Source organism: Camponotus floridanus, unplaced genomic scaffold (assembly GCF_003227725.1).
Source record: "Camponotus floridanus strain SB8 unplaced genomic scaffold, Cflo_v7.5 scaffold67, whole genome shotgun sequence".
Taxonomy (NCBI): Eukaryota; Metazoa; Arthropoda; class Insecta; order Hymenoptera; family Formicidae; genus Camponotus; species Camponotus floridanus.
This window is the reverse complement of record NW_020229835.1, coordinates 844,091-868,488: the sequence shown is the minus strand read 5'-3', so window position 1 is coordinate 868,488 and position 24,398 is coordinate 844,091. Positions and strand designations below refer to the sequence as shown.

At 28.0% G+C, this 24,398-nt stretch overlaps 1 protein-coding gene across 1 annotated transcript; it reads right to left on the bottom strand.

The window, feature by feature from the left end:
* Nucleotides 1-600: 600 nt before the first annotated feature.
* Nucleotides 601-24,248, bottom strand: LOC105256450 (probable citrate synthase 2, mitochondrial). Its single transcript, XM_011266350.3, has 4 exons — nt 24,032-24,248; nt 6,652-6,810; nt 3,863-4,786; nt 601-2,453 (listed from the first exon to the last, which is right to left on the bottom strand). The coding sequence occupies exons 1-4, from the start codon at nt 24,074-24,076 to the stop codon at nt 2,187-2,189; spliced, it is 1,395 nt and encodes a 464-aa protein (XP_011264652.2). The 5' UTR covers nt 24,077-24,248; the 3' UTR covers nt 601-2,186.
* Between the last annotated feature and the right edge of the window lie 150 nt (nt 24,249-24,398).

The window sequence follows — 24,398 nt, the reverse complement described above, 5'->3', positions numbered from 1 at the left end:
TCATTATTTTGTACATAAAAGTATTAAGGTAAGATAATCGAAAAATGAATATTTTACAAGATATTTTATGGTTTATGTAAAATTAAGAAATGATTTCAACCCTCGATAACTCGAAAAGTACTTCATGGAAAAATAATTTATTATAGTGTTTTGGAAAGCTCTCGAGGTAAGCTACAAGAATATGCAATAAAAAATAGGGAGTTTCATTTAAAAAAATGCACTTCCGGTCTGAATCCCCCATTTCCGGCCGGAACCAGAAGTTAAAAATATCACCATTCGATAGAGCGCACCCGATTTATAAAGAAAATGTTTTTATCTTTTTGAAATAACCACTTCTCCAGTTTTAAAATGGGTCGTACGGGTGGTCTGAAACACCCTGTATAACATGTAACATTTATATTGTTGAGTAGGAAATTATAACTAGCAGTTGTATAACTGTTATTTGATGTTGCTGGACAATATTGAAATATTTCTGTAAAATATTATCCAAATATTATCTTTAATATCCTAATCATTTAAATCTCTAGTTCAAGAAAATAGATTAGACCCTTCAAATTAAGTACTTCTTTTCATGTCGAGCGATACATTTGCGAGTTCCAGGAAAGTTTACAACTGTCACCTTTAGACATCCGTTTATTTTCACATTTTTTTATTATAAATAAGGTACGCACACACTCGTTCATTCCGATAACAGTGGTCTCACCACTGATCATTCTCCTTAATTTCACGCACGATGACTCGCCACGGTTGGGTAAGGGACTATTGACTGCTATTTAAGTGCTTGTCGATGACTCCGCATCTGTTTTTTCGCTCGCTCTTAAGTATTCTGCAACTACAGCAACTTGCGGCACGATAATGTTACCTCTTTCCGCGTTTCTAAGAACATTTTAATAGCAATAAACTTCCTGAGAGAGAAGTAGGACAGTGAAACTAACGGCCAAGAGAATTACATTCGAATTAATTAGCACCGCGTGTTCGCATTTTGGCGACTAATCCTCTTGTTTCGAAATCCTCTATTTGTAAAAATTCGCTTTCGATCAAATTTACCTTTTTTTTCAATTAAAATAAAATATAATATACACCTTTAGGCAGTGCATCTCGCGAATGACAAGGCAAAACAATGTATTGATACATTGTACTAATTTCCTAGATGGTGTCGAGCCCAATACAACGCAAAAATCTCGAAGAAACTCGAGAAAATCCGAATAATAACGTTCTGTTCGAATTGGATCATCTTCTAGGATGTCCACCTGAAGGGGGATGTTTTTTGGACATTTACGTTATCTTTACGCAATATGAATCTGCTACTTAATCGCCATTTTTCACTGCCTCTATGTCGCTAAAATTAATTGCTAATATGTTGACTATCGTTATCTTGCCTCCTAAATTTCCGGCGATAATCAACGCATTACTAAATATTGAGAGGGATGAGTGTATTTACAATAATGCTTCATCTATCTCTGATACATTTCTTTATTTTGTGTGTGTATTTCCGAATAATATGAAATCCCATGGAGGACGTCTCTCGAAAAGACACCTACTGAGATATTTTTTGCTATTTAAAGACGTGTGAAACTCATCTCTTGGACTTGCACGCTGTCTTTTCAATTTTCTCACGAGGTTGGCAGTTTCCACTATTGGACCATCTACGTTTCCGCTTCAACAAGCATCTACGTCGCGACAACTGCATTTCACTTAACACACTTTCCCCTCCATCGATACTTGCTGAAGACCATCAGCGACTCGAAAGTCGTATTAATTGCATTTATACAATTTTAATGGTAATTTTAATACAATTCCCTGAAATCGCTCGTGTTCAAAAAGCACCAACAGGAGGAAAGTTAGTGCAAATTCCTTGACGCGGAATATTGATGTGTTTGCTCTTAATTCTACAATTAGATAATACATTATTATGACGTAATTATTTGTCGTGTTTAATACCTAGCCTTGTTCCTTTCGCACATTCTCGTTCTCCCTTTCATTCTCTCATCCTTTCACTCTTTACAATTCGTAGTCTCGTTCGTTTGATAAGGCGCGGGGTCAATGACTCCCTCGAGGTCGGTGTCAGAACCATGCTACCTTTTAAAAGATAGGATTCCCGGCGTTGCTTCAACGAGATCGAGATGACGGGACTGATTCCGAAGTGGTGCCGATAACGATCATCGATTAAGTGACAGACGGGCTCTTTAAGCATTGAGGGATTTCATAAGGAGATCGGTGCTGAGGGACTTGGGCCTCTCGATGGGCAATCCTAGAGCACGGTCCCACACCAGGGAGGCAAGCACGCCCAGGGCACGCGAGACGCCGAACAGGACCGTGTAGTAGTTCATCTCCTTCATGCCATAGTATTGCAACAATACGCCTGAGTGAGCGTCCACGTTTGGCCAGGGGTTCTTCACCTTGCCAGTCTCCAGCAGGACCGGCGGGACCACCTTGTACACCTGCGCGACCAACTGCAAGAGAAAAAAATTATCATCGATATTGAACCCTGACGATCTCCCTCGAGACCTTCCAACTGGTATTGTATAATTTTAATTTCCATTTAGGATTTTTTACAAAAAGATTTTGCTTAGAACACGCTTCTTCTTAGGGTTGCACGAGACACCAAGATTAGTCTTGATATTGTCTTGTCTTGTCTTGAATTTCAAGACAAGATCAAGATTTTTAATTAGTTATCAAGACAATACCAAGACTAAGATTGTCAAGATTATTGGTCTTGTCAAGATTATTGGTTCTTAAAGAAACTAAAATATTTATATTTGTAAATGAAAAAAAAAATTACTATATACGAATTTTAAAAAATTTTGTTCAATAAAAACGTTTATATTAATAAATTTAAAAACATTTAATATTAATGCAATATAACATTTTTATAAATTAGAGATCAAACTCGCAAATTTTAGACATTCAAGAATATTTCACCCAGGAATTGATGCACATTAGTGCTTTTAAAAATTTATTTTGTAATCTGGTTCTATTTTTTAACATAGTCAGAGTTCCTATTGAGACAAGATTTTTAATTAGTTATCAAGACAATACCAAGACTAAGACTGTCAAGATTATTGGTCTTGTCAAGATTATTGGTTCTCAAAGAAACTAAAATATTTATATTTGTAAATGAAAAAAAAATCACTATATACGAATTATAAAAAAATTTTGTCCAATAAAAACATTTATATTAATAAATTTAAAAACATTTAATATTAATGCAATATAACATTTTTATAAATTAGACATCAAACTCGCAAATTTTAAACATTCAAGAATATTTTACCTAGGAATTGATGCATATTAGTGCTTTTAAAGATTTACTTTGTAATTTGGTTCTATTTTTTGACATAGTCAGAGTTCCTATTCAGAAAAGTCTTTCTACTGACACGGACGAGGCAGTTGAACTTAAAATGTCTCGAGCCATTTTTGACAATGTAGGATAAATATAAACCTGATTTTTTTATCATTCCAAAATATTTATCTGCACATTCCCTTGGAGTCTGTAAATAGTTATTAATTTCTGTTTTCTATAAAACAGTACATGTTTTTTATGTAAATAGACGGCATTTATATCGATTACATAGTAATAATTATAATTAAAATATAATACAATAGTAATAATTAATTCAAATTATATTACAAAAATTATGTTAAATATTATTTAAATAATTTTTTAATATTAGATAAAAAATTGTTAATAAAATCGAGACAAGACGATACAAGACGAGATTTTTGCTATCAATATTCACTTAAGACCAAGACAAGATTTAAATTTTTGAAAATTTTCAATACCAATACAATATTTTTACGAATATTGTCTTGTCTTGGGTCTTGTGCAACCCTACTTCTTCTATCAATCATGGGGATTTACCTTGAACAATGGATCGTCCGGCAAGTGTTTCAGGGCAAACTCCCTCTGGCACGTGTATCTCGGGTCGGTTTTCCTGAGAACGGCGTGTCCGTAACCGGGCACGACCTGGCCGCTCTTCAACGTATTCCAGATGAATTCCTTGAGCTTGTCGTCGCTCGGACTGTCGCCGACCTGAGAGCGTAGCTTCTCCAGCCACACCAGCACCTCCTGATTGGCCAGCCCGTGCAACGGTCCGGCCAGGCCGTTCATCCCGGCGGAGAAGGACAGATAGGGATCCGACAGGGCTGATCCCACCAAGTGAGTGGTGTGCGCGGACACGTTGCCGCCCTCGTGATCCGAGTGGATCGTCAGGTAGAGACGCATCAGCTCGATGAACTGCGGGTTGTCGTAGCCGAGCATGTTGGCGAAATTCCAGGACCAATCCTTGCCGGCGTCCACCGAGCCCAGGCCCTTGCCGCCCTTGTAGATGTTGCGGTAAATGGTAGCCGCCACCACCGGCAGCTTGGCAATCAGATTCATCGAATCCTCGTACACGGTTTCCCAATACTTGCTCTTGTGCACGCCCTTGTTGTAAGCTTTCACGAACTCACTCTCGCTGTTCAACAGCGTGATGGCCGCGGAAAACTGCGTCATCGGGTGCAGGGTCTTGGGGAAGTTGTTGAGGGCCTTGACCACGTGATCGGGTAACGTGCTCCTGGACGCCCAATCCTGCGAGATGGCCTTCACCTGCGCTTCCGTGGGCACGTCGCCGGTGATCAGCAACCAGAAGAGACCCTCCGGAAGCGGTTCCGCGCCACCGGCCGCCTTCGGTAACAGCTTCTGACATTCGGGGATCGACTTGCCGCGGAAACGGATGCCTTCCTCCGGATCCAGCACCGATGGCTCCCACACGATACCCTTGATGCCGCGCATACCGCCGTACATCTGCAATAAAGAAAGATTAATATGTGTCAATAATAGAAATAAAATTCATACTGTGCAAATAAAATTGATACAAATATTTAATCAAACTTTTATTTAATTATCTGGATTTTCTTCAGTTTCATTGATGACTCTATTAATAAATTACCTCGATTTATTAATAAGTTATCTAATAAAACATTTATTAATAAATTATCTAATTTTAATTATAAATTTATTGATAAATTATTAATAAAGTATCTTAATAAAAACTAATAAATTATCAAAGATCGGATTTCTCGAGATAAATTATCTAATAAAATATTTATTAATAAATTATCTAATTTTAACTATAAATGTATTGATAAATTATTACTAAAGTATCTTAATAAATATTAATAAATTATCAAACATCGAATACGAATTTCTTGAGATAAATTATGTAATAAAACATTTATTAATAAATTATCTAATTTTCATTATAAATCTATTAATAAATTATTAATAAAGTATCTTAATAAATATTAACAAATTATCAAAGATCGGATATGAATTTCTCAAGATAAATTATTTAGTAAAATATTTATTAATAAATTATTTAATTTTGATTATAAATCTGTCAATAAATTATTAATAAAGTATCTTAATAAATATTAATAAATTATCAAAGATCGAATACAAATTTCTCGAGATAAATTATCTAGTAAACTATTTATTAATAAATTATCTAATTTTGATTATAAATCTATCAATAAATTATTACTAAAGTATCTTAATAAATATTAATAAATTACCAAAGATCGGATACGAATTTCTCGAGATAAATTTTCTAACAAAATATTTATTAGTAAATTATCTAATTTTAATTATAAATTTATTAATAAATTATTACTAAAGTATCTTAATAAATATTAATAAATTACCAAGATTGGATACGACTTTCTCGAGATAAATTATCTAATAATATATTTATTAATACCTAAATTATCTAATTTTGATTATAAATCTATCAATAAATTATTAATAAAGTATCTTAATAAATATATTAATAGATTACCAAAGATCAAATACAAATTTCTCGAGAATGCTATATTAAAAAACTTTCCCCAGCAATTAACATCAACGATATTCTTTGACTAATAACTGGATGAAATTTTGTGAAAGAAATATCGAGATGCTTTTAATTACGCAAGAAATCATCGATAAATTAATGCAGACCCACGCACTTTAGAGCGATTAAGCCTTCACGTGCGATGAGTAAGATTGATCACATGAAACCTCGAGTGATTAGAGCGATTTATTCGGCTACGATTAATCTCTATGCGTTATATTCGACTGATAATCGCCTGATAAAAAAAGTTATTACGCCAGTTATTGTCAAAAATCTGCAAGAATAACAGAATTGTCAATGACACAGTTATCACGATCACATAGTTAGCACGCAGTCCCGCGATCATCTCGTGGTCCTTATCATCAAAGTGGCAAAAAATAGCTCGTCTTATCACGTGAGATCTTTCATCAGCCGACGAGATTCAATTCATTTATTTTAACTAATTATCAATGTTCCAATTACACTGTTTCAAGCACGATATAAAATGATATCAATGATATAATATTATTAACGAGAGTGAGAGGGACTGAAAAATTGAATAAATTATTATTTATATATTATTTAATATATTATTTAATCCTATTTATTTAATCTTATTAATTAATATATTATTTAATCTTATTTCAAGAGGGAAGGGGGATAAAAAGAAAGACACAAAGATTTTAAAAATAAGGCAAAATTCGAATCGAATTTTTTAAAATAAAATTCAATTATTATATTTTTTATTTACGCTTGTAAATAAAAAATTTGTATTCATTAATAGCAATAAAATACATACCATGTCGACGGTTACTTCTCCAACCTTGGTGGCACCATGGTTCTTACGGAAGGCTTTGACGCGTTCCTGCTCCCTGGGAATTTTTTCCGCGAGAATCCTTCTGAGATCCGTGGATGCATCGGTCAGCTGTCGCACGAAGATGGTCGATGTTATTTTTTTCTGAAAGAGAAAAAAGAATCGAGATAAAATTGCGTTATGAAGAACAATAGAAAGTGTTAAAAGTAATAATTAAAATCATAATTAAAAGTAATAATTAAAGTCCTAATTAAAAGTAATATTAAAGTCATAATTAAATATAAACTAAAATTATTTATGCATCAAAATTATTATTAAATACGATATAAGAACATGAAAAATTTTATTTACACACTAAAAATTATATAAGTTAAATTATAATCACTATAAATAATAATAATATAATTTCTCCGAGTATTTTAATAAGTTTAATATTCTATAAAAATAAATGTAATAAATATTTTTCCCCAATTTTATTTTTTCAAATTATTTTCCTGACAAATTTTCTTGACTCCACGAATGTTTTCATTTGATGGATATCTCTCATACGTGACGTACAAGTTGTGTAAAGAATGATTACGAAAATAAGACACACGTGGATTACGTAAAGAGGACAAACCGTTAACAATCATGTCATCAACTGCACGCAAATGTCATCCGACTTATACGTTAATAAAATATATCGTTTTATATTAAAAAACGAAACAGGAAAGGTTTCCTAAAATCACTATTTTTCCACGTGATATAGAAATTAACGTCATACGATTCAATTTTCAATTATAATTGTTCGAACGAGCTTTTTATTTATTCTTCGATCGAGAGAATAAAAAGTTGTCAATTTGTGCTTCGAAAATTATTATATTTAATTATTATTATATTTAATTATTATTATATTTAATTACTATTATATTTAATTACTATTATGTTTAATTATTATATTTATTATTATATTTAAAAAGCAATCTTTATATTAATACTGTCAATTAATTTAATGAAAAGATTTCTTTGGAGAGAACACGATTACATCATAGCTACTCGAGAATTATGCGGTAGACACAATTTTTTTTCCTTTTTTTTTTCGTTAAACGTCCGACTGATACTTTATGACGGTGCAAAAAAGAAATCACTCCTCATCTCGACTCGCACCATTGAACGTCAAACTCAGATAAAAGCGAGGTCGCGGAATCTCGTGTTCGAGGTCATTATCAGTAGCTTGCGGAAACGATATGGATTAATCTTTTTTTTCCACAGACGATAGTAAATAGTTCATTATTATCTTTAATATACATGATAAAGAGCTTAATTTGCAAATAGAGGTATAGTGAGTCTAATCAGTCTATCTTGGACCCGAACGCAAAATTTGGGACATTTTGCAAATATATCGCGATTTTTTCAGAGTAGAAGCAAGTGACAGAAATGATAATATTATATATTTATCTTTAAATAATATAAATAAAAATAAATGAAAATATCCTTATAAAAATTATTTTTATATTATTTAAAAATAAATTATATGCAATTTAAAATTATGCAATATATTATAATGAAATTATCTTTATATTATTTAAAGATAAATATATAATATAATAATAACACTTATTATTATTATAAAATAATAATATTTATTATTTCATTATTAATATTAATCTTACAATATATTATTAATATTATTAATGTTAATTATTAATATTAATAATATATTAATATTAATAATATATAATGCAATAATATAATGCAATAATATATTACAATATATTATTATTATTATTATTATTATTATTATTATTATTATTATTATTATTATTATTATTATTATTATTATTAATAATAATAATAATAATATTAATACCTTTCAACAATAACAATAAAATAATAGTGAAGCAATAAAAATGATAATTGTGAGGAATATAAACTCACAGCCGCATATAAATATTCAAACTTTGGTGAGAAAAGGTGAAAAAAGATCGACCTATTATTACATAATCATCGCAACATATGGGGAAGGCACGGTATACAAGCTTCGTAACTTCGGATACCAGTTCGAAGGATACAAAGATCCGACAGAGTTTTATTTTTTTCTCTTTTGTTTTTTTGTTTAAGCGAAAATGTTCACTTAGAGCCTTCTTATATCTAATGCATTGCTGTCAGCACTAATTCGTGTGACTAATTTCTTCAACATACGCGCGATAAAAGTCGACTTTTAAATGTTTGTGTACACAGAACGTGTACACTCAATAGATAATTAAGCCAAGGTAAAGTATAGCGAAGTTGCGAAACACATATCGCGATGAGTTCAAGACAATGAGACTTCGCTGAACGAGAATTTTTGAATTTAAAGAAAAATGTTTGCTTAATATTTTAATTAAATAATTATTAATATTTTGTTTGTTTAATTATTAATATTTTGTATATTATTAATAGTTTGTTTAATATATATTTCAATTAATTATTTTAATTAATGATAAAGATCTTTTTTAACGATTTTTGTTACAAGAGACGATCATTTTTCTACTAAATTTTTCGTAGTAACAACATTTTTTTAAATCTTCAAATGTAATGTATATAAATGTAATGTATATTCTTATATAAATAATATCATATTTTAAATTGTAAAATAGTCATTAATAAGAAAATAATGCCGAAGAATTAAATTTTATATTTCATTTATTTATCCTTTTGACCTCGAGAAACGTTATTTTCCATGATTTTATTAACGATTGTTTTTTTTGAAATATCATTAAGTAACTTATCAAAATATCATTAGATAACTTATCAAATTACACGTCATTCATTAAATTTTTCCTCTTTAAAACGTCTTTAAATTATCAGATTGAAAGTTCTTAAAGAGTCATTGTTATTCTTTTTTAAAAAGAACAATCCATTAATTTGAATCGATAATTAACAATTATAAATTAAATTTCTCAAATTTATTTTAATTTTATTTATTTTAATTTTAATTATTCAATTTATTCTTAATTTATTTTATTTTATATAATAATGCTAATTGTTTTTTGACATTATTTCAAATAATTATTTATTAATTCATTAATTATATTTGGTTGAGCAAACGCAAATCAAAATAAAATAAATACTGACAAGGCAATTTGTTTTTTAAATAAGCCAATGAAAGAATGAATTTTTAGGAATGTAAAAAGCGCGCAAAAAAATCAAGACAAAAGACGTAAACAAGACAAAAATTGCACAATACGAAAGCAGCACATTTATAAAGATATTTTAACGGATTTAAATAATATTTACATTAATATTTAAAAAATATTATAATAAAATGTTAAAATAAAAAATTTGTTTAACTGTTTCTTTTTTCTCTCCTCAAAAAAATATTAAATTGACCGAAAGAGAAACGAAATGTCTCTCATGATGTTGCTGTCATTCCACGGTATACCTTTAAATTTAATTCAAATGACTCGGTTCAAAGATCGTGTCTCGTCGCCTCTTATCATATGTCTGATACTTTCCATTATTTTTACACAAAAAGGCGCTAACCCGCATGCGATTATGTAAGGCTGGGGTAAACTTAATACGAGGCCTGCACTTGAATGCAATCTGATTCTGACCTTTACACGAATTATTCACGAATTATCCTTCTGATCTATCGTGGAAATTCTCGATCGATGATTAAGAAAAATTTAAACGAAGCCTCGTGGAAAAAAATACGAGTGCGTGGATAATATAATTATTTTATTAATAAAATAATTATATAAAAATTTTATTAATAAAATAATTATATAAAAATTTTATTAATAAAATAATTATATAAAAATTGTACTCGCGGAAATAAAATATTTATATTATCCACGCACTTGTATTTTTTTTCCACGAGGCTTCGTTCAAATTTTTCTTAATCGTCGATCGAGAATTATTAATTATTTTATTAATTTAAGAGAAATTTAAAAAATACGTACGATAAATATATATCGATAATATTTTCTCGATCGGCTGAACAGAAACATCGTTGCTGGATAGAATGCGAGATGAACCGGGAAGGAAGCCAATGACACGGTTAAAAATAGAAGAACTTATACTGTTCAAGTTATCATAAAATCATACGACGTGAATCTGATAATATGCGGGATTTCCGGAATCTTGGAGATCCCACTCTCAATCGCAAATTAATTCTTTATGTACATTTTTTATGTAAACGTCCCTCTATATAATTTATTTTGAGAAAAACAAATGATGTAATTCTTAATAAATAACAATAAATACCAGGTAATCAATGTTTGTTTGTGATAAAATCCGCCATTTTATTTTAATCGCGCGATTATAATCTTAATCTTTGATCGGCGGTGATCAAGATTCGAGTGCGTATTAAAAATATCATCAGTGTTTCCTGTCTCGAAAAAAAAACAGTGCTTATCTATCAGATTCCATTCTGCGAAATCTTAGATAGCGAGTGTTTATAGATCGATCGATTGGCAATCGGAAGACGCCTGAACTTCGAGGGTCAATCACGCTTAATGGCAAATGCGTTTAACCTTTTAATATATGCAATTAACCCGTTAAACCCCGGTGACAATTGTAATCACTTTAGAGACGACATCATTCGCGATATTTAAATATAAAGAATATCTAAAAAAAATTCATGCACACAAAAAATTTTATTTGATTTGCAAAATAAAATTTTTAAATTCTATTGTTCATCGAGTTTTATTTACATTTTTAGTGTAATCCATATTTTTTCAATTTCCTATATTAATTTCTATTTAATTCAATATATTCAATTTAATTTCATATTTATTTTTAATTATTAAATATATAATTGTAATTAATTATGAAATCATATCATATTTATTTAATTATTTTATACATGTATTCCTATATTTATTAAATATTATATTTATTAATCATTAAATACATTCCTGTATTTATTAAATATTATATTTATTAATCATGAAATATATTCCTATATTTATTAAATATCCTTATTTCCTATATTTATTAAATATTATATTTAATTATTAAATATTATCAATTACACGTGTGCCTCAGGAAAATTATTTTTATTTTATTATATTTATTATTTTATTATATTTATTATTTTATTATATTTATTATTTTATTATTTTATTATATTTATTATATTTATTATATTTTAGTTATTTTATTATACAGAGTACCCCAAAAGTCCCGGACCGGTCGAATATTTCATAAACTATGCACTTTAGAAAGAAATGTTTCAGACAAAAGTTGTATAGATTGAAGGCAGCCATCAGACAGTGGCAATGATTTGACATGGGAGTCATTTGAAAGACACGTCAGAATATCACCGTTACGAAGATCACCGTCAATTTCTTAAATGGAACTCCCTATTTTTTATTACATATTCGTGTAGCTTATCTCGAGAGCTTTCCAAAACACTATAATAAAGTATTTCTTCATTGAGTACTTTTCGAGTTATGAGGCTTGAAATCATTTTTTAATTTTACATAAACCGTAAAATATCTTTTAAAATATTCATTTTTCGATTATCTTAATAATTTTACGTACAAAATAATGAGAGGAATCAATTGGTGTAAAGAAAACACATAGTTGTTTTTAAAAAAATATGTAATTGTTAATTGCAAATTACATATTTTTTTCTTAAAAACAACTATGTTTTTTCTTTAGACCAATTGATTCCTCTCATTATTTTGTATATAAAATTATTAAAGTAAAATAATCGAAAAATGAATATTTTACAAGATATTTTACGGTTTATGTAAAATTAAGAAATGATTTCAAGCCTCATAACTCGATAGTACTCAATGAAGAAATATTTAATTATAGTGTTTTGGAAAGCTCTCGAGATAAGCTACACGAATATGTAATAAAAAATAGGGAGTTCCATTTAAGAAATTGAAGATGATCTTTACGTCACCCTCAAATGACTCTCCACGGTCAAATCATTGCCACTATCTGATGGTCCCCTTCAAGCCATACAACTTTTGTCTGAAACATTTCTTTCTAAAGTGCATAGTTTATGAAATATTCGACCGGTCCGGGACTTTTGGGACATTGTATATTTTTATTTTATTATATTATTTTTATTTTATATATTTCTTTTCTTTTTTATTACGAGAAGATTATGACGATAATTTATCTAATTGAACTATGAACAAGATGTAAGTAATTTGAGATCTTCGCGAATTAATTCGCTGATTTGCTCGCTGAATTGTTATAAATGCATTGCACGAAATGCGAGCGGCATCGCTTTTGCTATGCAACGCGTGATTATCGGGTTAAATTGCGAATGATGCGTCGATATTATATTGCATGGTCGTTGCAGGCGATATACGCGAGTCAATTTACGCGAGATGTCACACGGCTCGAAAAGATTGATTTTTTCCCCCGGTAATAAATAATTTTTTTAATACACATCCCCCCTGAATATATTTTTTAATTTTTTAATTTGATTAAATTTAATAAAAATTTAATTTAATTTAATAATTTAATTTAATTTAATAAATTTAAATTTAAATTAAATAAATTTTTAAATTGTTTCCATTTTAATTTATTATAAAATTCTTGTTACGCTGACACCAAGTGTGCCGACAAACAAATTATATAAGTTGGCAAGGATTCTGAATAATAGATTTCAGCAATATTAATTGCTCTTATTTTAATTCATTTTATTTATTCAATATTAATAAATAGTAGCGCATAAAACAATATTAAAAACAAATAAGAAACAAGATTATAATATAATCTCGATATTTTTTTAATAGAAAATGGCATGACGTATAAATATATAAAATTGATAAAAAAAAAATCGATAAAGATTTTAATATATCTATATCTTCTTGTCAAATGGTAACAAAGTTTAGTCTGGCGGGAAGGCAAAGTTCGCTGTGTGTTATACAATTATAAGATAGTTTTCTACATACGATATGATTAATTATAAATTATATGAGTAGAAAAAGATTGATTTTTTTCCCCCGGTAATAAATAATTTTTTTAATACACAGCCCTCCCCTGAATATATTTTTTAATTTTTTAATTAAAATAAATTTAATAAAAATTTAATTTAGTTTAATAATTTAATTTAATTTAATTTAATAAATTTAAATTTAAATTAAATAAATTTAAATTTAAATTAAATAAATTTTTAAATTGTTTCCATTTTAATTTATTATAAAATTCTTGTTACACTATATATATATATATATATATATGTATATATATATATATATATATATATATATATTATAGACACTTGTATAATGTAGGAAAATGTAATATTAATTCCTTCTATTTTAAAATAATATTTTAAATTTTAGATAATACGTATTTAAAATGATATAATAAATAGACCTTTACCTCGATTATCGTCCAGAAAACCGAATGAGAGTTTTCAACATATAATGTTCTAGACATATATATATCTAATGTTCAGACATATGTAAAACATATGCAATTGCATATCGTGTAAAATAGTTTTCTTTTTAGGCACACGTCGTTTATTCAACAAAAATTTAAATTTATTTAAATATCAATATTTTCCAATTCCGTGATAATAAATACTTCGATTCAAAGTTCCAAAAAAAAAAGAAAAGTTTTAAAAAATTGTATTTTGTATAACATTTATATAACGTTACATTACATTATTTTTTTCAAAATAATCATAAATAACGAAGTATAATAAATAATATAAGAAATATAAGAAATATAAAATAAAAAATAAAATAAAATAAAATAAAATAAAATATAAGAAATATAAAATAAAAAATAAAATAAAGTATAAAAAATGTTACATTCTTAGAAATAGATGCTACCTAAATATGAGGAAAGAAAAGATGAAAATTTCCTTTTGCTTATTTTACACCAATAGACACAATATCTGCATCATTCGTAGAACGATCATCTTAATTATATCAATAAAAACTGTGCACGTGTCGGATGACGAAGCGATCGGCGATGATCGAAATAAATTTTCGATCTCGTAATTGCCGAGAATTTTATCGTCCTATACATTTGACTAATACAAGTGGCACATTTGACCAGTAGCATAGTTTATAAGCTCTGTTTTATAAGCCGCCACTAGTTTTCATTATCATGCATATTCATGCCCGCGATTATCTCATCTCTCTGGCCGAGTAAAACCGCACCTCCGATCGTAAAAACCCAATTGTCTCTCTACAGGATCGAGATATCACTCGCTGTGATAAGCAAAATTTACGCTGAACTTTACATATTCTATGGCTTCTTAACACATTTCACAATAATTTTATAATAATTAATTTTATAAGAATTTTAATAAGAATTTTTTTTATCAGAATTTCATAATAATTGCTAATTTTATAATAATTTCTTCCTTTATAAGAATTTTAATAATAATAATTACACATTTCTCACAAGGATAAAATTGCCGTTTCTTTCTTAGATAATTAACAGATAATTATTTTCCTCTTATCAATTTAATACGATAAATAAGGAATAATTTTAACAATTTTTATTTTCATTAAATTATTAGATTATTGCAAGTCATTTAAATTATTAATTAAATTTTGAGCAATTACACACTAAAAAAAAAGTAATGTTGAGTTAACAACATCAGTATAATTGGAATTTATTTTATTAATTCAATAACATTATTAATCAAATATGGTGTATTAATTTAATTAAAAATGTTATTGAATTAATAAAATAAATTCCAATCACACTGATGTTGTTGGTTCAACATTATTTTTTTCTTAGTGCAGTCGGACAATGTGTTTTATTTAATATTATTTAATCGGAAATTCATAATTTATTAATATTTCATTCTTATAATTAAGTTGATTATTAAAAGAGTCTCTCGCGTTATATTTTAACATTGTCACCATTTATAGAAAAACAGCATCTCACTATTGCTTATCAACGGACTTTGAAAACATAGGCGTCACAACAATTTTGCGCATCAGATCAGTTATATAGTTTTAAATCACGCGAGAGATTCGATATCGGGAGACAGACAACGCGATTTAATTACGTGGATGGCCAAGTTATATCCCTGAGAAAATCAATATCGCGATATTCTCGTGAGGATATCTCTAAACTATTTCGAGACTGATCGATCATCGCTGCATTTTTCATGAAAACGATGATTCATTGGTGTGTCAAGTCGTTACTCGAAATTATGACAGTTATGACATGCTACTTAAATTAATAACATATTATTTATCATATAAAGTAAATAGTCTAAGATATAAAATAGGTAATATTAAAATATAAATTTATATATAATTAATATATAGATTAAAAAGGTAGATTCTCTAAAATAGTTTTTTAAATATACGTTTTTTAAATATATATATATTTATTATCTAAAAATTTTTTTTTAATAAATTCTAACAGCGTATCCTTATCTGCATTCGAAAATAAAAGTCCGTAAATATTAAAGATTCTAAAAATAAAAATATTGAGAAATATTAAAGATTCTAAAAATTAAAATATTGAGAAATATTAAAGATTCTGAAAATTAAAATAATGAGAAATATTAAAGATTCTAAAAATTAAAATATTCAGAAATATTAAAGATTCTAAAAATAAAAATATTGAGAAATATTAAAGATTCTAAAAATTAAAATATTGAGAAAAATTAAAGATTCTAAAAATTAAAATATTGAGAAATAATAAAGATTCTAAAAATAAAAATATTGAGAAATATTAAAGATTCTAAAAATAAAAATATTGAGAAATATTAAAAATTCTTTAGAGATCACAATTAACATCAAATATTATAATTAGTTTTTATTTTCGAAATTATTAGTACATTTGTTTGACTGCGATTAAAATCTTTATCGAATCGGAAAATCATAGATTATTTAACTTTTCGTACAACATAGTAAACCTTATTCAAGTTCCGAATCTTTTACTTATTAATTCAATGATATATCCGCATAATACGAAAGAATTATATTAGCTTTTCCGTTTCTCGAAAAAAGTCCTATCTTCAGTTAAAATATAAATTTGAAAAAAAAAACGTGAAATATAAATTTGAAAGAAAAAACGTGAAATATAAATGAAACGAAAAATTTTCAAAAAACGGGATAAGCATTTCCTTTTGTACAATTATTTCTAATGGACTTTTTTACATATAATTCTATACAATTGTTTTTACATATAATTCTATAAAATTGTCTCTAGAAATAATAAAATATAATCGTGATCGTTGATTCTATTTCAGACAATCGCGAATAAAAACCGGTTTTTGCGGGAAAATTTGTTTTCATGCGTGAGTCTAATCGTGTCTTGGATTCGTGGCCTTTCTATTACATTTGCTAAGAATGGCCTCGCATTCTAGGTTACACGATAGCAATTTAATAAAATCCTTAATGCTAGACAAATTATCAAACATATATACGATTGCATATGTATATTAATAAACTTAATGCGTTCAAATTTAATTCAAATAATCCACAGACTCACCCATAGCAATCAGCAAAAATATAATGTTTTATAAAAATTAAATTAAAAATTATAAAAATTATATATTATAAAATTAAAAAATTATATATAAATTAAATAAATTAAATAAAATTATATATATTTATAAAAATTAAAAATTAAAAATTAAATTGTATATTAATATTAATTTATATAAATCAAATTGTATATTAATTAAATTAATATATATGAATTATAAAACTAATATCGTTGATAATATTTATCATTAACAAATTCAATAATAAGATAATTAAATTTGAGTGATTAATTTTACAGAGAGATTAATAACTTGACGAATTGGCTGTTTAATCAAATCGACTCGACTCGCATTCGATTAATTGTCAGCGAGTCATGTGAGAATGCTCTCATTATCGCCAATTGCGTAACCGAGCCGCTCTGAAGGGTATTGCCAGACAGAATACACTCGCTGCTCACGATTATCTAATTGATCTCGCGCCGCACAATCAAATGGCGCTAAAACGAGCAGCAACGAAGGGTGTCCAGGATGTCACCTTTTATAAATTTTAAATATATATATATATATATATATATATATATATATTGAATATATTACATATAATCTATTTAAAAAAATCCTTTTTTAATATATTAAATATATTATATATATATATATATATATATATATATATTATATTGTTATATTATAATATTATATAATATTATAATATAATATTATATATTATATTACAGAATGGCCCCGAACGTTCCAGCCAGACTTTGAGATTGACCTTGAGATCTTATAGGAAATTTAATTCTGAAGAAAAAATTTCCTATAAACATGGATCGAAAAATGCTTCCTTAAGAAGTTATCAAAAACCTCTGATGAAGGAAGAACAAAAGGTGAAAAAAAAATGAAATAAAAAGAAAACTAAATAAATTTCTTGAAAAACATCTTTATTCATTTTCTACTATTACGTGCTATTACTAAAATATTAGTTAAAAAAAATTATTTTCATAAAAGAAAAAGATTTTTATTTTTTATTTTTATCGTTTTTTTTTTTCAAGAAATTTATTTAGTTTCATTTTCTTTTTATTTCATTTTTTTCACCTTTTGCTCTTCCTTCATCAGAGGTTTTTGAGCGATAACTTCTTAAGGAAGCATTTTTCGACCCATGTTTATAGGAAATTTTTTCTTCAGAATTAAATTTCCTAAGATCTCAAAGTCTGGATGGAACATTCGGGACCACCCTGTATATTATATTATATATGTTATATATATATATATATATATATATATATATATATGTTATAAATATGTTATAAATTATATTATACGTTATATTCTTTTTTAAAAAATATTATTTATTATATATTATATATTTAAAATCCTTTCGCAAAAGGCTTTTATCCCAAGATCATTACATTTACGGAACAGATGCTACTTGGAAACATATGCGTCAATATTTAACATGTTAATATTAAATGTAATGTTCAACATAAGATAACATATTTTACGTTATCTTTCGTTAATATTTGAATCATGAAAAAAATTATATATTTAGAAAAATGTTTGTCTAGAGAAAGAAAAGTCTGCTTGTCTCCAGAAAATTATGAGCATAAGATTGATTCCTTGATTGATCTATTGAACGATTAATAATCTACAGTTAACAGATCTTCAAGAATTGATAAGTTTTCTCTCCTCAATTTGAAGTGAGACCGAAATCGACTGTAATTTTCTCATAGAGCAGGTACATGCTTTTAATTTTAAAACTATGACATAACTAAGGACATTTAAAATAGCATCGTTGAACCAGCATCAGTTTCGATAATATTCTGTTGCATATTCTATTCGATAGAGTTCCGTAAAATCTCAAAGGGATAAAGTAAGTAAATATATGATCTAATTAAATAAGTAAATATATATAATCTAATTAAATTCATTAAACATTTTAAAAATCATCGAAAATATTTTCTACTCCCTCACATCTCGTAGAAAATGTTAAAATTATTAGAAAAATTGTGTATTCAGAGAAAGTTCTTCGACCGGATCGGATAAAATAACGATTAGGTAAAAGAAACGAAGAAAGACTTATGAATACGGTTGGCAATGAAACATGTTGACATTCAGAGAGTCAGGTCAAGAAGAGAAAAATCTAAAAATAAACAATGCATGTGTATACGAGCTGCAAACGAAAGAATCGCCCCTGAAATAGTTTGTTAGGACATGCGTATCGTCAGCATTAGGTAACAGGTGTAAGATGTCTAACAATCGATCGATAAAAAACTTCCCGAGCTTGCCAAGAATCGCGACAAATTATATTTAAATTATAATTATAATTAATGAATGTTATATTATATTTAATTTTATTAATTATTTTATTCTATTAATTATAATTAATCAATATTATATTTAACTTAATTTTATTAATTATTTTATTCTATTAATTATAATTAATTAATATTATATTATATTTTATTTTATTAATTTTATTAATTTTTATTTTATTTTATTAATAATTAATTTTAATATTATATTATAATTAATTTTAATAAATTCGCAAATATCAACAAGCTAACAATAAGCTTTCTAATTAATTGCTAATCAATCATTCGAATGTCTAACGATAAGCGTTCAGAAAGTTATAACATGATAAACAGTCTTGTTGTCAACAGAGAAAAAAATTATTATTGAAACTCGTTAAAAAGAGTCATCATTTTTAATTTTCCTATTTTTTTAGCTTTTTTTTTATGCTTGATAGGTCGAAATATTTTGATTGATTATATAAATTGTTATTGTTAAATAAATACAAAGTTTAAATTATTTTTATTAAATAAATATAAAGTTTAGATTTTTATTGTTAAATAAATATCAAAAATTAAATATTTAGAGACTTTTAATCGATTCGATAAATTTTCGAGGAAGCACGAACTTGACCCAATTGACCGAATAGATAATATACGTGATCGATAGTGTGGGCGGGTTCTCGATCTCGAAAATTGCCGCTAAGATTAGCCAGTGTCTTGGAAGAAAACCGCTCAAACACGCTCCGCTTCGAGAAGCAAAAGGGTTACTCTCGAATATACTTATGCATGCCACGTGTACTACTATTTCATTATGCGCAAGACAGGAAGGAATCTGTTTTTTGGAATAGAAAAAAAATTATACACGTTCCTACTTTTTATTATCCGCGCAGAAATTTATTAAACCGATCATAGAAAATTATCATTTAATTTAAGATGTTTATTATTTAATTCAGGATGTAATATTAAATAGTAATTAATTATATTATTAAATATTATCATTAATAATAATAAGATAATAATTATATTATTAAATATTAGGAATAATATTAATATTTATAATATTAATATTATAAGAATAATATTAATATTTAAAATAATATTAATAATATAAGAATTATATTATTAAATATTATCATTAATAATAATAAGATATTATTATCAATATCATGAAATATTATATTATTATAATCCTATTAATATTATTAAATATTATATTGTATTATAATTATATAATATTATTATAATATAGTTATATTATATTAATATTAATATATAATAGTTATGTTAATATATTAATTATAAATTAATATATATCATAAATTAAATATTAATTATATTAAAAAATGATTTCCACTTTGAATTGAATAAGTATCGATCCTAATTTGTTTATAGAATATCTTGCTCGATCGAAGCTAGTCAGATTAGCTAGATCGCTCTTTGTTCCAAGACGCGTTATGACATGTTGAAAGATACACGAATTCTCGCAGGTTGTATTTTTTAAATGTCACAAACATTTTTCAAATATCACATATATATTAATAAATTAAATTTCTAACGTTCTGATAAACAAGGTAACGCGCGATTAAATATTCCGACTAGGAAGGACACCGGATATTTATTTAAAGAGAGACGACGACTGTAATCATTTAAGGACCCAATTTCCGGATAGATATGTATTTTTCGATCACGCTGTATAAATCGGTATCGCAGAGTCATGCGATGCATGTTAATCAAGCGGACATACGTATTCACGAGGATTTCGAACAAACGCCGGCACGTATTGCGTAATCATCGTGCGTGGAAATAATTCTCGTATAAAACCAGGTGGAGAACCTGTCGAACTATTCTTGATTAAAAAAAAAATTCTTTTTTTTTTTTAATTCTTTTTAATTATTTTTTCTAAAGAATTAAAAATTCTTTTTTTTAAGAATTAAAAATTCTTTCTTTTAAGAATTAAAAATTCTTTTAATTCTCTTTAATTTCTATTGTGTAATCATTGTGCGTGGAAATAATTCTCCTCGTATAAAGCATCCAGATGGAGAACCTGTCGGACTATTTTTCATTTAAAAAAGAAATTCTTTTAATTTTTTTTAAATTCTTTTTAATTCTTTTTTCTAAAAAATTAAAAATTCTTTTTTCTAAGAATTAAAAATTCTTTTTTCTAATAATTAAAAATTCTTTTTAATTATTTTTAATTTCTATTGCGTAATCATCATGCATGGAAATAATTCTTCTCGTATAAAACATCCAGGTGGAGAACCTGTCGGACTATTCTTCATTAAAAAAAAATTCTTTTAATTCTTTTTTTAAAAAAATCTTTTTAATTCTTTTTTCTAAAGAATTAAAAATTCTTTCTTTTTATGAATTAAAAATTCTTTTAATTCTTTTTTTAAAAAATTCTTTTTAATTCTTTCTAAAAAAAGAAAAAAACAGAAGGTACCATTCGACTTCGCGTCGAGCCTCCTGACACGATTAATTGGAACAAAAAAAAACGTGTCTAACGTCAGTATTACTTGGTAAGGACGTCATCGATTAATTCGACGAATGACGTGACGAATAACTCCACGTTGTCGTTGCAAGAAAGCAAGGCTTATCTCGCTTCGAAAGTTTCCGAATCGATTTCGAGCGAAACACAAGTCGTTTGAAGCTTTCTAGAGGCGCGAATCGATCGGGTTAGACGCTTAAAGGTACAAGAAGCCAGCGGAGGATATCCTTACGTAATTTAATTTTCTATATTTTAGCGCGTCCTAGAATTTGACTCGACCTCGACTGTAATCTCGAGGTCTTTCGATCAATTTCAATCTTCGTTTGCGGTGAGATTCGTATCAAGGAACGATATCTGGTTTTCTGGGACACCGTGTGTGCATGGGCCCGATAATTCAATATCGATAAAGAACTTTCCAAACGTCGTCGTGATGAAAAAATATGAAAAATATGTGATAATGAAAAAATATGTGAAACCTGTATTCTTGTCAAATGTTATCTATCTGGGTCTAATCACACATATGTCTATTTATATAATAAAAAATAAAAAATCCCTAAAGAAACTTTTCTAATATTTTTAATATATTTTTATGTCTCTCGTATATGTATTTGTATAAAAACACACGACCACAAAAATCACATAAACATATGTTTGTAAAACATGCACTGTTTAAATATTGTGTGGTCTGCCTAATGTGATCTCGTGGTAGGGTCATTATGAATGTGACGTCCTCATCACAAAATTCTTTTTTTTTCTTAATAAAATCAATTATATATATATATATATATATATATTTATATATTAAAAATATATATATATATATATATATTTTATATATTTAAAAAATATAATTTAAAATATATATGAATATTAATATTAAAATATATATTTTAATATTAATAAAAATACATATTTCAATAAATATTTAAAATCGATTTTATTAAAAAAATATTACGTAATATTTAAATGCAAATAAAATACTGAATTAAGATTCAATTCTATTGAGAAAAAAAACGCGTTTGATGAGGACATGCTATTTTTATTCGTAATGACACTACCACAAGATCACATTAGGTAGGCCATATCTTCTATTATTTTTGTGGTCGCATGATTTATACAAATACATGTATGAGCGACATAAAAATATTATAAATGTTAAAATCATTATAAAAGTGCGGGAGTTTCGTATATTTAATTATTATCGTATATTTAATTTTTTATAATAATTTTCTTATATTTAATATTATATTTAATTAATATTATATTTATTTAATAATTTCCGTATATTTAATATTATATTTATTTAATATTATATTTATTTAATTTTATATTTATATTTATTTAATATTATATTTATTTAATAATTTTCGTATATTTAATATTACATTTAATTTTTCTTAAAAATGTGTGCGATATTAAAATATTGCAGCAACATTGCAGCAATATTAATACAATATTGCTGCAATATTCTGTGCTGTATGGGTAGCCAGCAAACCCCAAATAACAGTTACATAATTATTAGTTATAATTTCCCACAATATAACTGTTACATGTTATATAACAGTTACATAACACGTAACAATTATAATGTCGAGTAGGAAATTACAACTAACAGTTCCATAAATGTTACTTGGTGTTCTGGATATACACATTTATTCTTCTTCCTAAAAAGAAGTGTTTTAAGAGAAAAGTGACAAAAATAAAAAACCTGTTTATAAAGTCGAATAAAGGCGCACTCGCACACGCGATCACGCGTCACACAAATACAAACGCGCGTGCAATCATCAGGCAGCATATTATTATCCCGAAACCGTAATTTCGGTCTCGTTTCTCGAGAGGCGAGAGAGAGGAACCCGCCTCGTCGGAAACAAGAGTGGCCACTCGAGCAATTTGCCCGTTTATCGACGAATTCGGGGGCACACCCGCTCTCTCGATTTCACGGACGGGAGGGTTCCTCGTCGCACGTCGGTCGATAGACGAAAGGGACCGCGGGGACCCGGCTCCTTGACCTGCTGCTCCCTTTGGACGCGGGTGGAACCTCCGAATCTCGGACGGCGTCCCCTCGAATTTCGAATTTCGAACGAAGCGAGTCGAGAAATAAACGACTGATAACTTTCGAAGGGCGCGTACGAGCCCGATAGCGTGGAACGGGGAGTCCTCGCGAGGGAGGAAAAAAACGGACGGACTCACCTGAAGCTCCCGGCAGCGTCTCGGGGTGAAGCGGAAGAGCGCCATCCTGAATCCTGGAATTAATGGGAATTAATCCTCTGCACGCGGAATCTCTTCTCCGTCCACTCGACTCGATTCGATCTGACTCGATCGCCTGGTCTGACTAATCGACCGATCCGCACAATGCTACGACGCCCCCAGCTCCGACACGACTGACTCGGGTCGCGCCGCTTTCACCGCTACTACTGCCTCGCGGCGCGCGCATGCGCCGCTTTCACCGCGGCTGCTCCGCGCCGCGCACATGCGCGCGTCCCTCAGGCCCGGCCGCGCGCGCGCACGGCGCCCTGTCATCTGTCATCCGTGACGTAACGTGACGTTTCTAATTCAT

Coding starts and splice junctions, on each gene's coding strand:
- LOC105256450 (XM_011266350.3), bottom strand. CDS start 24,076: ATGGCGCTCTTCCGCTTCACCCCGAGACGCTGCCGGGAGCTTCAG. Junction 4,787..6,651: donor GAGAAGTAACCGTCGACATG/GTATGTATTTTA, acceptor TCTTTATTGCAG/ATGTACGGCGGTATGCGCGG. Junction 2,454..3,862: donor CGGACGATCCATTGTTCAAG/GTAAATCCCCAT, acceptor TTTCTCTTGCAG/TTGGTCGCGCAGGTGTACAA.